The sequence below is a fragment of the Tinamus guttatus genome, unplaced genomic scaffold (assembly GCF_059628265.1).
Source record: "Tinamus guttatus ecotype Peru unplaced genomic scaffold, ASM5962826v1 Tinamus_guttatus_pri_ptg000125l, whole genome shotgun sequence".
Classification (NCBI taxonomy): Eukaryota; Metazoa; Chordata; class Aves; order Tinamiformes; family Tinamidae; genus Tinamus; species Tinamus guttatus.
In genome coordinates this window covers 2,702,312-2,721,377 of record NW_028288659.1, presented here as the reverse complement: position 1 = coordinate 2,721,377, position 19,066 = coordinate 2,702,312, and the positions used below count along the sequence as shown (strand labels likewise).

Below are 19,066 nucleotides of genomic sequence, written 5' to 3'. Positions count from 1 at the left end.
AGGAAAACAGAATAATTTACTGCCGAAAAAGGTATGATGCATATATGCAAATTAGTATAGAAATATATAAATAGGATGAGAAAGTGGATTAGAAAAGCAGAAGAAACATTTTGGTAACAATCTGTAGTTCATCATATTGTTTACTTTCCCAAACTCTTTATCTAACTGAAGTTAGCCCTATTTTGAGCAGTGTTAGACTCAATGACCTCCAGATGCCCCTAAAACTAAACTATTAATGGGATTCTAGGATTAGCAGGTGTTGGGTTGGTTCTGCTTCAGAGTGCTTGGAATTTTTTGTACTTAGTGTCGAAAGGACATATAGTTGTATGGTTTTTAGATTTAGATTTTTAGGGTTCAAATCACAAGACAGAAAAAACTAATATTCCACTATTTTTCTTATAAGCAAAACCCTGTATATAATACACTAAGTATTTTAAAGTGATTTCGCCCCCACACCCTTTCTCTGGGCTTTCCTATTATTCACGATCTCCCTTAAACTAAATATAACATATATTTTTTTTCAGTTGAAATTGTAAGTGCCTGTTCTAAAGGATCTAATTTTAAGACATAAAAACTTGATGAGGAAAACCATGTCACTTGTCTCTCCCTAAAACTCAGCACCGAAGTATAGGAATTCTGTTCAGACTTTCCTAAAAGCTTGTTTTTGTTGTCTTCTTCTCACCCTACATACTCTGAGGTTTAGTTCCAGGTCTGGAAGTCTTCAGCTGTAAAGCAGTAATTTAGAAAGCTCTGCATTTCTAAAGTGTGTTTATAATGGTGAGAGGTTTTGCAACTATAAGTGTAGTGAGCACAGCCGTCTTCTGCTCAAATGAGTCATGTATTTCTGTTGTGTAATGAAAGTGGTCAAAATTTTGAGGAAAAGTGTGGTATTGCTACCAGATTTTCCAGTTACGTAGAATGAGGGAGTCCAGCTTGAAAGCCAGTGGCACTGTATGTCATGTGAGAAGCAGCAGCCTAAGGGCTAAAGATAGCAACGCTCTGTAGTTTTTGGTGGCTGATGATTATTTTGTGTGTGGTAGAAGGTATCTGCCTGGGCTAATGAATTGGTAGGGGAAACATACAGAACTAAAAGCATATATCAAGTATGTGCAGCTGTGGATGCGTTTCTGAGTAGAATGGAAAGGCTACAATACTGCGTGTATCTGCTCACCACAGCCTTAGCTTCCCATTTATGGATGTCAGCACATAAGTAGCATATTAACTTATCTGGACATTTACTGCTGAGGGTGTACTGCCAACACGAGGAATTCCGGACATCTTTTCAAGATAAGATAGGCATATGATGCAGTAAAGCTCAAGAGTCAAAGTTGGAACAGATTTTTTTAAGAGGGTCTTTTTCATGTGACAACCTGTACACCGTCTCCTTTGTACAGACCTCTTTGTATAGTATAAAATAGGAGACGTTTCCACATCAGTGAAAATGCGTATTGGTCTATCTAAATACTTAGGCAAACAAAATATTGCAGAACTAGTTGCTTTTTAAAAACTACTCACATAACCCCCTTTTCAGATTAACCGCTTTTCATGCAGACGTTTGCATTTAATGTATTGAGCTTTCAGGTAATGTTTTAAACTTTTCATCCTCTTTATCTCCAGTAAACCTCTTGCTTGCGTCCTGCTCATACCTGCACGCCTTCCCATGCCTTTGGTTTTCACTCTAGAGTCAAAGGGGAGTGGGAAAGTGATGTTTGCTAGGTGCTCAAAAGACAGTATGTTACTGAGAGAAGCTGTCCATCTGTTTGATTCCAGCAACCTGAGAATCACCAGAGCTCTCTATACCATGTCATAGTGTGATCACACATGCAGGACTTTAAAGTACATTGTCCCTAACTATTGCTTTGCATTATTGATGCTGTTTCATACATGATACAGGCTCTTCTATTTAATTAAAAATGGAATACACTTGTCCCAGGAGCCAGATACCCACGCAGGTTGCATGCACGCTGCTGGCTAGTGCTCTCTTACCTCCAGGTTTGATGTAGAAGCAGTTGAGCTGAGATTCATGCACCAGCTTCCCCTTGTACTTCGTGTCGGGTTCCCCTGGTGAGTGGCTGCCGAGCGGGTGATACGCTTGCCGGACAAAGGCTTGAAACATTTTGGAATTCCAAAGGAGCTGATCCGGAATAGATTTTTTGTGTATACTAAGTAAAATTCCTTTTGGTTGTTTCTTCTTGCTTTAGAAATATCTAATGTAATAGTCCTGCAGAGAAGTTAGAGCTTCAGTGTTGCGTAGAACTACTGACAACTCAGTGCTTTCATCTAGAAACTATTTTCCAGCTCTTTGAAATCTCAGCAGTATCTCTTGCATTATCCCTCCTTTCCTTACTCTTTGCTCCTAATCCTTTCCTTGTGCTCTGTGCCTAATGCTCAGTCGGAGCCTTCTCCTCCCCCAGTGGTTTTTCAGGAAAACTTGGATTGAGAAGTGAAGATAATGGGCACCATCCACCCGTCAGCTCATCACCTCAGCAAGCCCCGACCAGCTCTGGTTTCTGTATATCAGCACGGACTTCTCTGATAATATCCTCTTGTGCTTGAAAAAAATAGGTTTGTCTAGCAGGACGTGGACTGCACTCCTGACATAGCCAGAAAACTTCTCTTGGAATGTGAGCTTGCTTGTTCGCAGTCTCTCTTATGTGTGTGTGTATATATAAAAAAATATTTGTAACCTTCTCTTAATGTGAAGGATTGTATCCTCCAGCGCATGCACAAACTCCTCGCTTCTGCCTGGTGTTGATTTATTGTAAGCTCTTGACTGTCTCATCAGCTCTGCCTTCATAAGAACAAGTCTTAAATCGGTATTAAACAGTACTTTTCAATTACGGGAGCGGAGGGAAAAAAAAAAAAGGGAAAGAAATCCTTTTCAAGTATAAGATAGCATACCCTTTAAAGGACAAGGAATGTGTTCTATATAGGAACCCGGTACAACTGTTCCAGTGGAATTCCGCTAAGGCTGCAAATGCAGTGTTGCTTTTTTGTCTTAAGGCGTACAAACTAGTAACAGTGTTGGGCTTAGTATTTGCCATCTGCTGTGCTTTAATGGTTATGGCCGCAGCCCAGTTACTGGTTTTGCAATGCAGAGCTTGCATTAGTAGAATGTAACAGGATATAAAGTCTTCACATTATAATGCATTGCTTAAAATTAGTCTTTCTCAAAAAAAAAAAGTTTGTACCTGCTAGTTTCATTATTTAAGACATATGTGCTCCTAGGTCTTTTAGAGTTTGTTTCAGTAATCCTTTTGCATAGTAGAGATATTATTCATATGAATAAAAACAGCCGCACATCCAATAGGCTGGGGGTGGGGGAAAAAGTAAGTGATGTAAGACACATCTGCTTCAGGTCAGATGTCGACAGGGAAGAGGAGAGGAAGATTCTTCCTGTGAATCATCTGGTGCTGGTCCTTGTCTCGCACAGGATATGGACTTGCAGTTTGATGAACTGCACCAATTCTTTTGTCTCTGTCAAACAACTACTTCTCTTTCAAATTTGGGGATTATTTCCTTAGAAAAATAGTGTTAAATCCTGTACACAGGAATTTTAATGTATTGTGGCATCCTTCAGTAGGAAGGCTCTTGAATTTTTATAATAATTAATTAGAAAAAGAGGAGAGAGAACATTGGATGTTATGTAAAGTATCATATGCCTTCCACCAATGCCTTACTTCTTTTTGCTTTTCAGTTGTCATCTCTGTTCTGTTTTTATTCTGATTTCTGTCACGTGAATCTTTTGTACATCTAACCATATTGAAAACAAAGTTAGGATTCAAGTTTGTACTGAGCAAGCTAGAAGCAAAAGGAGGGCACATAATGAGAATGAGGAAGCAGAATGTGAAAATTACTGGTAGGTTTTATACCTAGAGGATTTTGCATGGGTTGGTAAAACACTGCTGACTTGGGCAGGGGGGGGAAAGGAAAGAAAAAGAAAGAAATGGTACAGTTTTGCTTCTTGCATGAAAATAATGGAGTCACTGTAACAAAAGCTCCCAATGCCTTGTTCCAAATTTGAACTCGAATTGAAGCATATCTCTATTCTGCACACAAAGCAGTGCAAAAATTGTATCACCCCCCATTGATGCAGTATTTTAAAATGTCTGACTGCTAATATAATATGAATTTGCTAAGTATGCATTTGCGAGTGCTCTAATCTGTGGGATTACAGATTTAAAACAAATATGTATTGTTTAATCATATTTTCATGGTGACAAGCTTGATCTCAAAAGGCACATTTTGTTTCTCCCTCTGGACATGCACACATGCGTCTACGCATATACACAGAGGCATGCACTGCTTTGTGCAAAAAAGGTAGAAGAGTCAATAAAATGCTGAAGTTTATAGTAATTTGAACACTAAATTTAATAATTGAAAATAATTTTTAAATTTAAATTTATACTTTAAACACAAAATTATAGCAATCAGAGGAAAAAAGTAGCATTATTTTCAGAGAAGTGACATTTGTATGCTTATGAAAGAAAAATGTCTAAATTGCAATTTTCACAAGAATAAAATAGGTCCTAAAATATGCCTAATAAAATTCAAATATGCCTAAAGGGTAAAATGTAATTTTCAATGGAAACATCATAGTTTGGCCAAAGTAAATTAAGATGACTTAACAGGTGACTATAGCAGAAGTCTTTGGTATGGAATAAAAAATCTGAAAAGGTTACAGCAAGTAGCCATATTAAAAGCAAAACATAAGATATGCTGTAAAGCAAAGACATAGATATGCTGTAAGGAGGAGCTAAGAATTGTGAAATTTTGAAAAAGTGGTTGACATTTGCTTATTTCTATGGGATTTTTTACCTTCTAAACTTTTTCAGAAATGAATTGATTGCATAGGAAAAATAGTGAGATGGTGAAAATAACTGCCTCTAAAATGCAAACAGAAAAATACCTTTTTTTTTTTTTTAGTTTTGTCATTTTTATGATATTCTTTAGATGCCACATATTACAAGAACAAGTTTGTATTTTCGGACAACTAAGATAGTTGTTGCAGGTTGAGAGCTTCATCCTGATCTGCAATTATATTTCCATTAGTTAGGATTTGAAGATCTCCACTGCATAATGGAGAAATGAGTGAGATGAGATCACAACAGTCAGAATTTTAAACAACATCTATAGTTGCTTATTTCCATAATGAAGCCTTTTTTCAAGTTGTTTATAATTTTGTGTGACTTGAACTGTTCTGGATAAGAGCTCATCAGACTGATTATAGGAAAAACTCAAGATTCAGGATAAAATAACATAAAATAATATGGTGTCGAACACCTACTTTAGGTCAAAATATTTTCCCTTGTTTCTTCTTTTTTTTTTAACTAAAAAAATTAACATCAGCAGAGTTGGAAACTCAACCTTGAACCCAAAGGTAGCTGTGGAATTAGAAATGTTCTTTAGCAGGTGCATCAGAGACGTGGGAGAATATATTCTTAGATTATAGATCCTTGAAAACAGCAGTGGTCAAGTCCTGTTGAGTCTTCTACCAGCCCTTCAAATGTGTCCTTTATGCTGGAGCAGCCTTCATTCCCATTGGACTAGAACACTAGATAATCCTTAAGCAACGTAACAGAACTTGCCATGTACTGTAGCCTAGTGGAAAGGGAAGTAAAGGTGAAATAGAGAGGAGATGAAGAGTATGACTGAGAGCTGCCTTCAAAATAAAAGCAAACTATTTTTATATCTCCCAAGTTGGAAGAGTAGTGATGCTTCCTGCTGTCTCCTTTACCTCTGCTGAGAAGGAGAGTTCTTCTCATTGCTTTAACTTTTAGGGTGATAAGCATATAATCAAGGGTCTAGTTTAAACTCTTCCATTGATAATGAACTCTTCTGTGAACTTTATAAACCATATTATTGAGAAAACACTTCAGAGGCTTCAGTAGAGCTTCTGGTTTTTCAGGTTTCATAACTTGTAAAAGTTCATTTCTACCATTCTGTCAGGAAACCTATATCTGTAGTGCTAAAGGGGTGGCAAATACAATCTTAAGACGATTTTTTTCCTAGTGGAAAATAGTGTTTTTACTTTGCTGATGGAAGTTACAGATATATATTTAGTTTAGATTTGAGTAGTGGTAGGTTTTTTTGTGTGTATATTCAGTTCACTTTATGTAGATGAGAACCTGACTTTATTTCAGTGTGCATGGAAGATCTATTTAATGGTTTGCAGTGAAAAGTTATAGGGGGCAACAGAGGCCTAGTAAGCTGCTGTGGCATTGAGGAGTTCTGCTTCTTTTCCCATTCAGCCATTTTCTGATGGATTTCTTTCACAGGGAAGTTGCTGCAAACTCAGGATATCTGGGTTTGATTTTTAGCCTTGGTAGACATCCACGTGTAGCCTTCCAAACTCAGTGTCTTGTCATTTTTCTATACAAAAATGGAAATAGTAGCATATTGCTTGTAAATCTCATCTAGCTTGTAAGCTCTTTTAGTGAGAAACTGTGTAATCATATAATCATTGTTTTTAGAAAAGGCAGTGGAGTTCCAGTCTAATGGGGATGTTTTAGGAGTCTACTGTGAAATAATAATGAAAAACACTTCTTATTTCAGAAAAGCGTATTTATTTTTAAGAACAATACAGATTTTATTAGGAACCACTTCTTATTTAAGAAATTGATAGCCCTGTATTTACAGACCTCCTGCCTTCATATCAGTGTCACGTATCATTATGATTTAAAAGTTATTTGGACCTGATGATGCAATGCCAGGGAACGCAACTAGAAATTAGGAAAAGGAAGAGAAAAACTGCACTAAGCCAGGTGCGTCGTTGTGTTGACTCTACTCCTATGTCGTTCCTGAAAATTTCTTGTAGCAACAACAAGAGTCAACTTTAAGAAAAATCTTGCAAATTTGGTTGCCCTTTGGGATCTTTTCCAAAAAGTAAATAATCTGTTGTTGTACTCTTACATGTGCTGAGCTTTTTGGTAATAAATGTATCAATGAAAATTGAAGTTTTTTGCCAAGCTAAGATAACCTTAGCTTTGAGACTATTCGAGGGACATTCCAACGAGCCTATTTTGTTTGTCCATGCTGCTCAGTTGGTGTTCTTTTCTTTATGGGATTTCCTATAGATTTTTCTTAACAATACGTCTCAAATCAGCCTGTCAGAGTAGAACCTCAGGCATAATTTTATAAAGAAATTATCATCTTCGTTTGAACTGCCTTTTTTTTTTCCCCCCAATATGATCGGTAATGATTTCTGGCTTTTTTATCTGGAAGTCTGTGAATTGGTCACCCACCCTTCATTAGTGGCAGAAGATCACTAGGATACTTCAGTGTCCATTTTATTAACAAAAAAAAAAAAAAGATGTTTCATGCGTTGATTTTAAGATGTAGTTTCAGGCATAATTAAACAGATGGTGGCAAGGAACCTATTCTTGACTTTAATAATGTTGCCAATCACTGCCCACTCTCTAACCATCTGCTTTGGGGGAATGGGGTTTGGGGCTTTCTGTTTTGTGTTTTGGTTTTATTGAGAAAGTTGTTTGAATATTCCCCTCCTTGCTTTACTTTAGGATGACTGGTCAAGCTGAAAAAAGGATTTTTCACTCTCCATGAATCATTTTCATTTTGCATTAAGCCATCTCTGAGGAGACTTTCTTTTCCCTTTCATAACTGGCTTTTTTCTGCTTGTTCATGCAAACTGATGAAGTTCTGTGTTAGAGACAGAACTGCTAAATATTGTATTTTTCCCAAATACTTGCAAATAAAACATACCCCGGCGATGGCAGCCCCTTCAGATGGAGTCTTGTCACATTCACTTGTCTGCCTTGGAGATGCTCCTCCGCTCCCCAGAATAATGTGGGGCTGCCTTAGCCACAGCTTCATTTATATCCTCTTCCCTTTCTTGCAGTCCTGACTTACTTGCTTTACTGTGTGTTAAATGATGTAGAGCTCTGACAGAAAGTTTCTTTCACTGTTTGGGCCTGAGCAAAGTGGAAGGAATATCCTACGTTTGTGTCATATCATAAAGATTATGCCGTGGTCGAGGAAGTCATATTGGCATTAGAGTAGAAGACACAATTTAGCGTACTTTAAATGGTGTTTTGAGTTGAAGAATTCATAAATCTATAAGTATTATTACGGTTATGATCTGCTTCGGGTACTTTCTGAATAGGTGCCGCAAAATGGTTCTTGGCACTGGAGTGTTTTAACATCGGAAGAGGAAACACAGTTATCATTAATAGTTTGCAGATTAGTCAAATATTGCATGAAAGGTAGATAGCAGCGAGAAATGATCATCAGCATAGAGCAGTCTGCCTTTCTTGTGAGATGTGCAGAGACAAACTGCATGTCAGTGTAGCCAAGTGTGGTTACCTATTCAGGAGTGAGAGCGTAGTCCACACTTAAAACTACATCAATATCCTAGGAAGCATGACACCAAGAAAAAAAATGGAAGCTAAAATTAATAGTTTGCCTTTTTTCCCTTTGTTTTGTTTTTTGGCTGCAAGTTTAAAACAGTTACAGGCGAATTGCAAGTAGGAAGTTTTAATATTTCCATATTTAAAACGTTATCCATGTTTTAATATTGTAGTCTGTGTATCATTAGCTTAAAATAATAACTGCAGGTAAATACCCTGAAACCAAAACATTGCTAATGAAAACTTCCATACAGAGGTCAAAAGCCTAATAGCTGGAAACTGAAGCTATGCAAATGAAGACTAAAAACAATAACGTAAAGAACCTCCTTTTCTTTTAATAGGGTCCTTAATTCTTAACATGAATTATGAAAGGTGATAACAAATTCATTAGAAATAAATAAATATTTTAATTTTGAGAGGTTACAACTTGTTATCTGTGATTCTGATAAGTAGCAGCTGTCAACTTCTGCTATACTAATAGTGTCCAGTACTGTAGTATTTGTGACGTTCGGAGATAGGTTTAGCCAAAAATTATAATTATGAGACGGAAGCTTTAGAATTGGCTCTGAAGTTATGATTTCAATATTAAATAATTTAATTTCTGAAATTAAATCACTGAGCACTATTAAATGAGCTTCACTGGTCTTGTTTAAAATTTTCAGTTCTGATTTATAACCTACCTTTTTAAAATTGTAACAATTCTAAGGACTGATACACGTGAATATTTAATTTAATAAATTTAGTTAGATGATTCAACTAATTCATTTATTTTGCTTGAGGTCAATACTAACTACTTTTTGTTGATTTGATACCTGCGCTACATCCTTCTAGTTTAGCCTCGTCTCATTAAAAACATAACCTTGGTGAAGTTTTTTGTTTTTTTCCCCTTTAATACGGTCGATTCATTACTAAATCTCATTTCTTTTAGTAAATAACATGAGTTCAGAACTGCCGAAAATGGATGAACAGATGAATAGCAGCTTGTCAGTATAAAATTAGCCGTCCTCATTGGTCTTCCGATTTGATAGCTCCTTTTCGTGCAGCTGGCCCAGCCGGGGAGCAGAAGGCATTTGGGGCTGATGTTTGTTTGGTTGCTTTCCAGCAGTATCTCCCTGGAAAACTGCAGGTAGAGCCGGCGTTTGGTGGCTGAACGTTTCCTCTCTTGTGCTGCAGCAGAAGAGTCTCCTTTGTAGCTCTGCTGCTTCCTGATTATGTTTGAGCATGTGAACCTCTTGGATGTGCAGTTGCCACTCTGCAGGTGTTACGTAGATCTAGATTTTTTTTTCTGTCAGAGAGCCTAAACAGTCTGCCTATAAATAATCTACTTAAATCTAATCCTCGTAAGAAATATGTAATTTTCATACTTGTGGAAAGCTTTCAGTGAAACGAGTGTAACTAGTGTTCATCGCTTTTTAGTGAAGAGCATACTGAGTTACTAACTTAATAATTAGAGTTTATCATCTTAAATACTTTGTCTTATTCTTGATTTTTAACTGTGGACATTCATATAATACAAAAGTTGCCATTTTTTGTTTGTTAATTAATCAAGATAATGGCAGTTAGCACACATTATCATCGTAATTTCCATTTCTGTTTCCTTAACTGTGGATTAAAACGGAACATATTGCAGCCTACCTTTACGACAAGGTTAGTGCAGGTGTGGTGCCCTCGATACGAGCACATGGGCTTAGTGCTCTTCAGGTTTATCTCTCTTCTGATGACCACACAGACTGTGACCTTTTCACTGGCACCTCATTCTCTTGTGCATGAAGACGAATTGGGCGTGCAGGTGAGGGAGTCCCTTGTGCTGCAGTAGGTTGAGCTGCTCTGTGCTTCTTTCTCAGTGTATTACTGAATTATTCATCTGTTCTGGATGGAGCGAAGGATTGTGTCCCTGTGAAGGATTTTACATCTTCATTGCTAAATGCTTAAGCTGCCAGCTCAGAGAACATTAGTCTGGGGTTTCAGTCCCGATTTTCTTTCGTGTGTGCTTCCTACTGTGAGCTGGAAGTACCATTTGACTGAGGTGAGAAAGTGTGTGTGTGCGTGTGCGTGTGTGTGTGTGTAAGTCAATAGGGTGGGATTGACACTCAGATAACATCTAGGTTAATTATCCAATTATGACAGCTCTCTGGAGAATATTCTGGCTAAAACATTCAGTAAAAAAAATTCATCGGTATTTTGTTCCTTTGGTTGGATAGACATAATAATCAGTATCCTGATTCTGTGATCTGAACTTGAAATGCATTTCAAACAATGAGTTGTCCTTTTTATAAAATACAAAATGTCTTTCTTTTTTTAGTGGCAGTCAGACAGCTTACTTGTTCTTTGTCTCTGAGTTGAGACCAACTACCTTGGTCCTGCTGTTAATTCCAGTATTTAAACTTTTAATGGCCAGAGCAATATTCCCAAGAAACTGACTTCAGGTTTATCAGATTTTCATGAAGAACCTGTGACTTGTTTGGTCAGTTTGCCAATAAGAAAATCTGTTCAACCTATCGTGTATAATGGAGATGCCACTAGCTGTGACAAAAATGTTTTAAAAATATATTAAGAAAGGATGGAGCAGTTAACCATTGTTTCATCAATAATTGTCCATGCTGGAGATTCTTTTATAATAAAGAATAATCGTGTTTTATTAATACAGTTTTGACTTGTCTGGACAGATGAGGTTTTCAGTCAGTTACATTGCTTTATTCAAGAATTATGGTGCCTGTACTATGGACAACATCTAGCAAAACAACAAATTTTTCAAATATGGTTTAGATAGAAAGATGTCAGGTGTAGCATAGTAGTATTCTGATCTTTGCAAGTCCTTCACACACTTTGTCCAAGCTTGCAGTTTATAATTTGATATGCATTGTGCCATGTGTTGGAATATTACTCTCTGTTTTAAGTTCAGTTTTTAATGCTAATGTCAGTTTTACAAGAAGGTGATGAGTTGTGCAGTTCATGCCAGCACATATGTTGTACATTTATGCATGGATTTTACACCGTCCGGAGCATATTGTGTTACTTGCCATTTTTTAGCTAAATAAGAGAAATCATCACAAAACTTTTTTTTTTTTAAATGAATCATGAAAAGGACTATACATCTTTTAAAAGTTATTTTTGGTCTGTCTATAGGATGGCTGTTCTTTGCTTATGCTTTTTACCAGTATGCTCTCATAAATGTCTAAACTGTTTTTAGGTATATAAAATACAACAAATGGTTGAAAATTTGAGGGGGATTAGAGATAAATATTACATTTGTGTCTTAAAAAGAACTGCACATTCATTTTATTTTCCGACTTGGATAAAGCCAATTCACACAAGGTGTGCTGCCTTTTCGGGTCTTTGCAATTGATGAAGTGATTACTTTGGGTTTGCTCTAATCCGAAGAAATGCTACATGACCAGAAATAACGTTACATATGTTTTCAAGCATTTACTCCATTCTTTTTGTCTCCTCTCAAATGAAAATCAACCCCTGCTGCGGGTGAAGATGTGTTAGGAATCACGACGTATCGCTGAGATTAACTCCCGCTGCAGGGTGAGCGCAGAGGGACAGTTAGTTGCCCGTTTGCTCCCATATCATATAAATGGGAGCAAGGACGTTGCCCAAGGTTGTAGTGACAGAAAGGGGAAGGTGCATATTGGTCCTTCAAGTGCCTCTGCACTCTCTGTCTTGCAGCAGAGGGTCTTGCATGTTAAAACTAGGCCAGTTACCCTGACCGGCGTGGACAGATCATTTGGAGAACATGGGCAGACAGTATTTAAAATTTATTCCGAGATCTTATAAAAGTTACGTGACATGACGGTGAGCAGAACAACCTCCCTGTTGATGATGATTGTGAGAGCTGCACTAACTGCAGTTCCACTGTGGTTATCACCGCCGCGGTGGTGGCATTAGTCGTGCCTACGTGAGAATTCTGTACTATTACTATACATGTAAAACTGTGGTTGCTGAGCAAAGCTGTGGGCACTTCCTTTGCAGGAGCCAGAATCTAAAGTCTGAACTTAGATATATGTTTGCTAATCCTGGCGTTGGCTACACATGATTACTTGCTTGGAGGTGAAAGTCACAGGCAACGTGATAGGCAGACTGCAGAGAGGAAGAGATGTGTTTATGTTGCTCTAACAACATCTGCGGTATATGGTGTAAGAAAGGCCTGAACGTTGTTCAAAAATAAACAAATCTTGCTTGCTTATATATGTGTGCAACACTTCTCTGCTACTAACCACTAGAGGTCTAATGGATGGATTTGACAACTGAAAAACTTGGCAGAGGAAAAGGATTTAAAGAAAAAAATCTGATGGTTTACTGTTTTGGAGAAAAGAAAAAATCTCTGCCTTCAGTGTAGGTTCCAGAACTCGTACATCCTTGGACACGTGCCCTTGATATCTTTCTCTCTTTCTCTCTTTCTCTCCTTCCTTCCTTCCTGCCTTCCTTCCTTCCTGCCTGCCTGCCTGCCTGCCTGCCTTCTTTCCTTCTTTCATTCCTTCCTGCCTTCCTTCCTATCTATCTATCTATCTATCTCTCTCTCTCTCTCTCTCTCTCTCTCTCTCTCTCTCTCTCTCTCTCTCTCTCTCTCTCTCTCTCTCTCTCTCTTACTGCAAGATCTGAATTCTCATTTTTATAGCTGGGTGGGAGGGAAAAAAAGACAGAAATATATTTAAATATTCCTTTGCAGGTTACCTTTAAGTATCTACCAGGTAGAATTGCTGTCAGATAGAACTGCTGTTTGAGAAGATGCTCATAGTTTGTGTTTGATGTGCATTTACAGTGTCCATATATGGGATTTGGTTTTATGATAAGGAAGAATGCCAAAGAATTGCAGAGCTCATGAAAAAGTAAGTGATGGGTAAACAAGACTTTCTGTGCTTTTTTATGTATGTATTTCTGTACATACATGCACATTATATTACAAGGATGGTCACACCTCTCTACTTTAAACCTTTTTCTATAGAATCTGTTGAAAGTAAAATTGTCACACAGCTGCATTTTATATATTCAAAAATAAGTTGTTATGCTGCAGTATTTTTTCATGTGATTTATTACCTGTTGCCTCAGAGATCTGTTTTGAAGAACTGTATTCTTTCGGGGCTTAATATAATTTTCACTTTGGGGAGTTTTTTTAATGCTGGTGTTACCTTCTTTTTCTCCTATAAATGTAAGTGAGGGCAATCATGAAGACATACTGTAATAATACAATTTCTGTTTCTGCATCATGACTGAATTCCTGCTTCTTCCTTTCTTAGCAATATGTACAAAATTCACTTAATTAGCTCTGACTTCAGGACTCTTTTTTATTTAATAAAGTTATTTTATGTTAGTGCTTTAATCTTAAATTTTGTAATCAAACCAGAGAAGAAAATTTCACACAGAAGTGTGTGTTCAGATGCATTTTAATCTTACAATGTCATGAATAGTCTCTTAACTGTCACTGCTTTCTCCACACATTCAGAATTGTTAAAGGCCCATTCTCCTGCTCTGCCCTCTGGTTGGTGTAATGGTTGGCTTAGTTGCAATGATCCCATTTTGATTATTATATTCTCCAGGTTTTCATGCTTATTTGAAGGAGCAAGGAGCTAAGTCATTTAGACTGTATCAGCATGTGCAGTCTCATTTTTTAGAGGTGTAATGTGGAGGCTGTTTTAAAGGGACCTGGTAGGAATTGGCAAAGGCTGGATTTACCAGTTGCCTCTGCAACGCAGGATTCGGACACATTACATCACAGCTATTCTGATTTTCCTTCTGAAGGAAAGGAAGAAAAATTATGTACATCCAGGTCTTTGTCATCCCAAGAAAAATTCTAGGAGACTGATACAGTCAAGCTGACAGCATGAGATACTAGCAAAGCTGTGTAAAGGCACTGTCCAAACTGTGAATCTCTCCTTTTCAGGTCACCTGTCCTAACAGCCTGGTTAACAAACGTGTTTCTGTAGCCAGAAGCATGCTGAGGAAGTGACAGCCGTCCTCGTGGCCAAAGTGTCATGTGCCTGTTCGTGTCCCACAGCCCAAGCAAGGCTCATGCTCACACACTGGGATCCGTAGCAAAACGCTTCAACCAATCTCCCACTATGTGCCAGATAGTATTCATAACGAAGTACGAGCTGGGAATTTAGTCATAGTTCCTTTATGTCTCCCTTTGAAAAAATACCTGCTGCTCTGCATTTTGCAGTGACAAAACATTATGAAACACAGACTGTGACATTGGTGGTTTTTTGGTTTTGCTTTTTTCATTTGTGCTGTGTGTCCTATAGCTCCAAAATGAGTCAGTTGTGACCCAAGAAATAATTGATGGGGAAGAATTTACAGAAATAAGCAATGAACCCTAGGAAGTCCAGGTTTTTGACAGCTAATTTTAGTTAACTAGCTCAAGTTGCAGTTGGTGGTGATTAGGTTCTCTCAAACTGGTAATTTACTACAATAAAGACTAGTTTTCAGAGGATACATGCTATTGTAAACCATGTGTAGTGGTTTATAATAGCAGTGTTGCATATAGATAAAAAATACCCTGTAGCTCAGCCAGTTGGCTGTGTGTTATAATTCTCAGCATTCTGCAATAATAATAAAGCAGCTGGGGCAGGAAATTGGTCATTTGCTAGTAGTTAATGACTGATTTGTGTGCGTTTGCCATCCTCCACCACCAGTAGAACTGAATAATGCTATAAATTCTTTTTCTGAGCATAGAAATTCTGAGTGATTTACAGCAATTTAAGAACATGTATCTCATGCTTTATCAAACTCTTTTAGTATAGATCTTTTAACATAGGTGTTTTAACTGAATTTGATGGGGGAAAATGAAAATACTCAAGTTTTCTTTAATTACGATAAAATAGTAGTAGTAGTTAAAACTTTATCTTTTTGTTGTTTTTGTCTTGTATATTCTCCTCTCACCTCCCACTTTCAGCCTAACTCAACAGGAACAATTCAAAGCACAGCAGGGCACAGGAACAGGAGCATCCCCAATGATCATGAATTCTGCTAATAACAAAGAAGTGGATATCTTACGGATGCTTACCAAAGCCAAAGATGAGTATACCAAGGTGAGACTTGCTCTCTGTAAAATGAGGCATTTTCTTTCAGTGGTAAAATGAGGCCAACCTGCTTGACACTTTTAATTTTAACACATAATAGTTTTGGGGGGTTTTTTTGAAGAGGTTTCCTCAAAGTAGAACTGACGGTCTGATTTCAGACAGTATACTCTGTCAGTTGTTTGTCAGAATTTGCTAGAGATTCAAGAGAAAACAATGCTGTGAATAAAAAATTCTGAAAGGAAAATATGTATATGATTATTTATTTGTTGCTCCCTAGGAGATAAAAAGAAATGGAAACTTGAGGCATGAATGTTTCTGGCTTTGGTTTTGACCCATAGACCCATTCAATCAGCTCCCTGCTGATTGAATAGTACTTTAAAGTTCCTTAAAGTTGTGTCCTATTTCTGGATGAAGTATTCAAACCCTCTGATAATTTATGTGGCTTTCACAGATCACTTCCTCTATGAAATACCTTTACTTTGGAGATACTGCTTTTAATTGTGGCCATTAGCAAGTTTTGGACACTGATGGAACCTAGGATGATCTCAGCCATGGGCTGGTTTGGTCTTCTGAGGCTTCTAAACAAGGATGTAACTAATGGACTAATAATGTTCTGTATTATTGAGCAATCAAAAAAGCTTACTTTAGGGAATAAAAATATAATAATTTAAATTATTCATATATAGGTTGCAGATTGTTTCAGAGCCTACAATTGCTCCTGCTGCTTCCTGTCTTTCATATGTATTATTATGTAATAATGAGTTCATAAGTATTTTGAGTCTAGAAATATCTGCATCTTAAACATAAACAATTCGAAGAGAGAAAAAAAATGTTTTTTCTAAAATGTGGCTACTAATAAGAACCTCATAAAGATTATAATAGACTGCTTTGGTGAAATGTATTTGTTTTTCTTGGATCATAGTTTGTTTCAAAATACAGACCTTTATATTTTCTTAAAGAGGTGAAATTCATGTTTTATAGTAGACAAAAACAGCTTTAGAAACTTGTGTCTGTTCTATGTTTTAATATCGAATAAGTATTTAGTGTTTGCATAAAAGAGTGTGATTTTATATATTCTGAAATGTTCAAGGATTTTTCATTAACCACTTAAATACCCCAGAGAAGAATGGCTAGGATCTGTACTATGTGCTATGAGAAAGATGGTAGGTCTAAAGATAATTATCTTGCACATATAGATGAACACACCAAAAATCAAGACAGAGGAAAGGCAACACTGAAAGATGAGTTTAAGCAACAGATTTAAAAACAAAGAAAAAAAACCCGAATCTGCAGATCTCTTGTAAATTTGCATCTTGTTCATACCATCTAATCTTTCTGCTTAAAAGTGGTTGCTAAGGAAATAACATGAGAATTTCCTCTTCATCTGGGACATGAGTAATGGGAGTTTTTTACCTCTTAAGGACTGGGCCTGTGTTTCTTTTCATTTTGCTAGTAATGTAAAATTAGGAAGAGTGCATGAAATAAAGACAATAAGAACCCACTTTTGCATTTAATGTCATTATATTTCAGTCATGCTATTTGGCTGCTTTATGACATATGCTTCCTTGCCAGGGTATGTCTCATGACTTACGATGCAGATGTGCTGACATTGGTCATGAAATCTGTTGTTCTCCTTTGTGAATTCAGAAAAGAATTCAGAATTGTGGTTTCAGAAAAGAGGAGGTTTTGAAGTTTTTTGAGCCACAGAATAAGAGCCTCAGTTTTCAGAGCATCTAGTTTGCTGAATTTTGAGTCCCACAGTAATTTTGAGGACTGTAAGTAACTTTGAAGAATGTAGCCCATTCTCAAAAGTGACTTGCACATTCAGAGGCTGTGGGAAAAAATGAAATGCTTAGCCTTCCCTCCCCTTTTTCTTTATCAGTGGAGCTTTAATCTGCTAAATCACCAAAACATGTTTGGGAAAAAAAAAAAAGAGGGTTTTAGTATATCCTTGTGTGGTATTAGCAAACCTCATAATAGTAGCTAGAGAGATAAACAGTTCAAGAGCTGTGCAGAACAAAGCATGATGAAATGCACTGCCCTAACTGCTGTGCATTTATTGCACCATCTGTCTCTTAATCTGACAGATCAGAGCACATGATAAGGTGGACATCCTTTGGCTTGTTGATGTGCCCAAAATAACTGAAGCTTACTTGTCCATTACTAGGGACACACAACATTTGATATGAGCATCACTTCTAGCAGTAAGCAGGCCTGGCCTCTGAATTTTGTTTAAGTTTTTTGTCGAGTTCTTTACTGTCCATCAGCAAAGTGAGGTTGTGGAGTCTCCTTCTCTGGAGATCTTGGACGCAGTCCTGTGCCACGTGCTCTGGGTGGCCCTGCGTGTGCAGGGGGCTTGGACTGGGTGACCTATGGAGGTCCCTTCCAGCCTTAACCATTCTATGATTCGATGAAAGTGTTCCAGTGATACTGACCTGCTCAAACAGGAATGTAATTTGTAAGTTTTTAGGCACACACTTCTGTGTTAATTTGTTATCTGTAAGAAAGCCTTGATACTATCTTACCACCTCTCCAGAAGTTCTGTCTTTCCAGAGGGCACTGTGTTGTAATTGGCCTAGATGATGCAGAGCCAATGTTCCTATTCCTAAACAGTCTGTATTTGTTCTTATTGTCTCATGTAAGCAGAGCTTTCCGTGGGAATCCTCGCAGCTATTACTCTGTTTGTTCGTTTAATTTTTTTGTTTTGGTTTGGTTTTTTGTGTGTGTGTGACAATTCTTGTCCTCCTTTGTATTCCTCTTCTTCAGAGCACTCTGTACACCTTTATGTGACTGTACACTGATGTCTTCTTATGGCTGCTTCACATCAGTTAGATAAAAGTCCTTGGTTTCAAGGGCCAACTAGCTCTGCATTCCTTCTCTGACAACTTTAGAGTTCTTTATCCCTTTCAGCATAGCCATCCATCTACAGAATTCTTCTGAACTAAGTCCTATACAGTCCTGGTTGACCTTTCCTTGTATCAGTCCTTTTCACATCTCCTCCTTGTACCTGATAGGTCTTTGCAGCTCATATTTTCTGTGAGAGTCAAGCATCTGACTCTCACAGAGAGAGTGATAGAGGAGATGGAGAAGTGACACGGTATCTGTTTCAGGAGAACTCCAATACTGAGCTACAACGCCTGCCCGTTGTCTGTGTTTCCTTTGACAACATCCTCTTCAGTCTATGCATGGTTCAGGTAGATGGTGAAATCTCATAACACAGAGCAAATATTTTTGTTGACTGGAACTTGCTCTGCACTGTTACATGGGTAAAGAGACTTTGGGGAAAATAAAATACTTCATTCTGGGTCATTTATTTGTAGTTTTTTGTTCACAGAGTGGAAATATTGTAGTTAGGTTAAATAGATCATAGAATCATACAATTGTTAAGGTTGGAAGGGACCTCTAGAGGTCATCTAGTCCAACCCACCTGCACATGCAGGGTCACCTAGAGCACGAGGCACAGGACTGCGTCCAAGCGGGTTTGGAAGATCTCCAGAGAAGGAGACTCCACAACCTCTCTGGGCAGCCTGTGCCAGTGCTCTGTCACCCTCACTGTTAAGATTTTTTTCCTTAAGTTCCTGTGGAACTTTTGGTGCTTCAATTCAATTTGGTGCTTCATAGATTTCCATACTCAATGTGACCTACTCAGATTAGGCATGGTGCACTCACTGTGAGATT

The 19,066-nt window shown here is 37.6% G+C and overlaps 1 protein-coding gene across 1 annotated transcript in view; it reads left to right on the top strand.

Moving 5' to 3' along the window:
• The window catches only part of DCP1B (decapping mRNA 1B), a 47,744-nt gene that overhangs the window by 15,283 nt on the left and 13,395 nt on the right, over window positions 1-19,066 (top strand). The window contains exons 4-5 of the mRNA XM_088521621.1: window positions 13,132-13,198; window positions 15,262-15,397. Coding sequence (XP_088377747.1) covers window positions 13,132-13,198; window positions 15,262-15,397 — 203 coding nt within the window. The remainder of the gene's footprint in view (window positions 1-13,131; window positions 13,199-15,261; window positions 15,398-19,066) is intronic.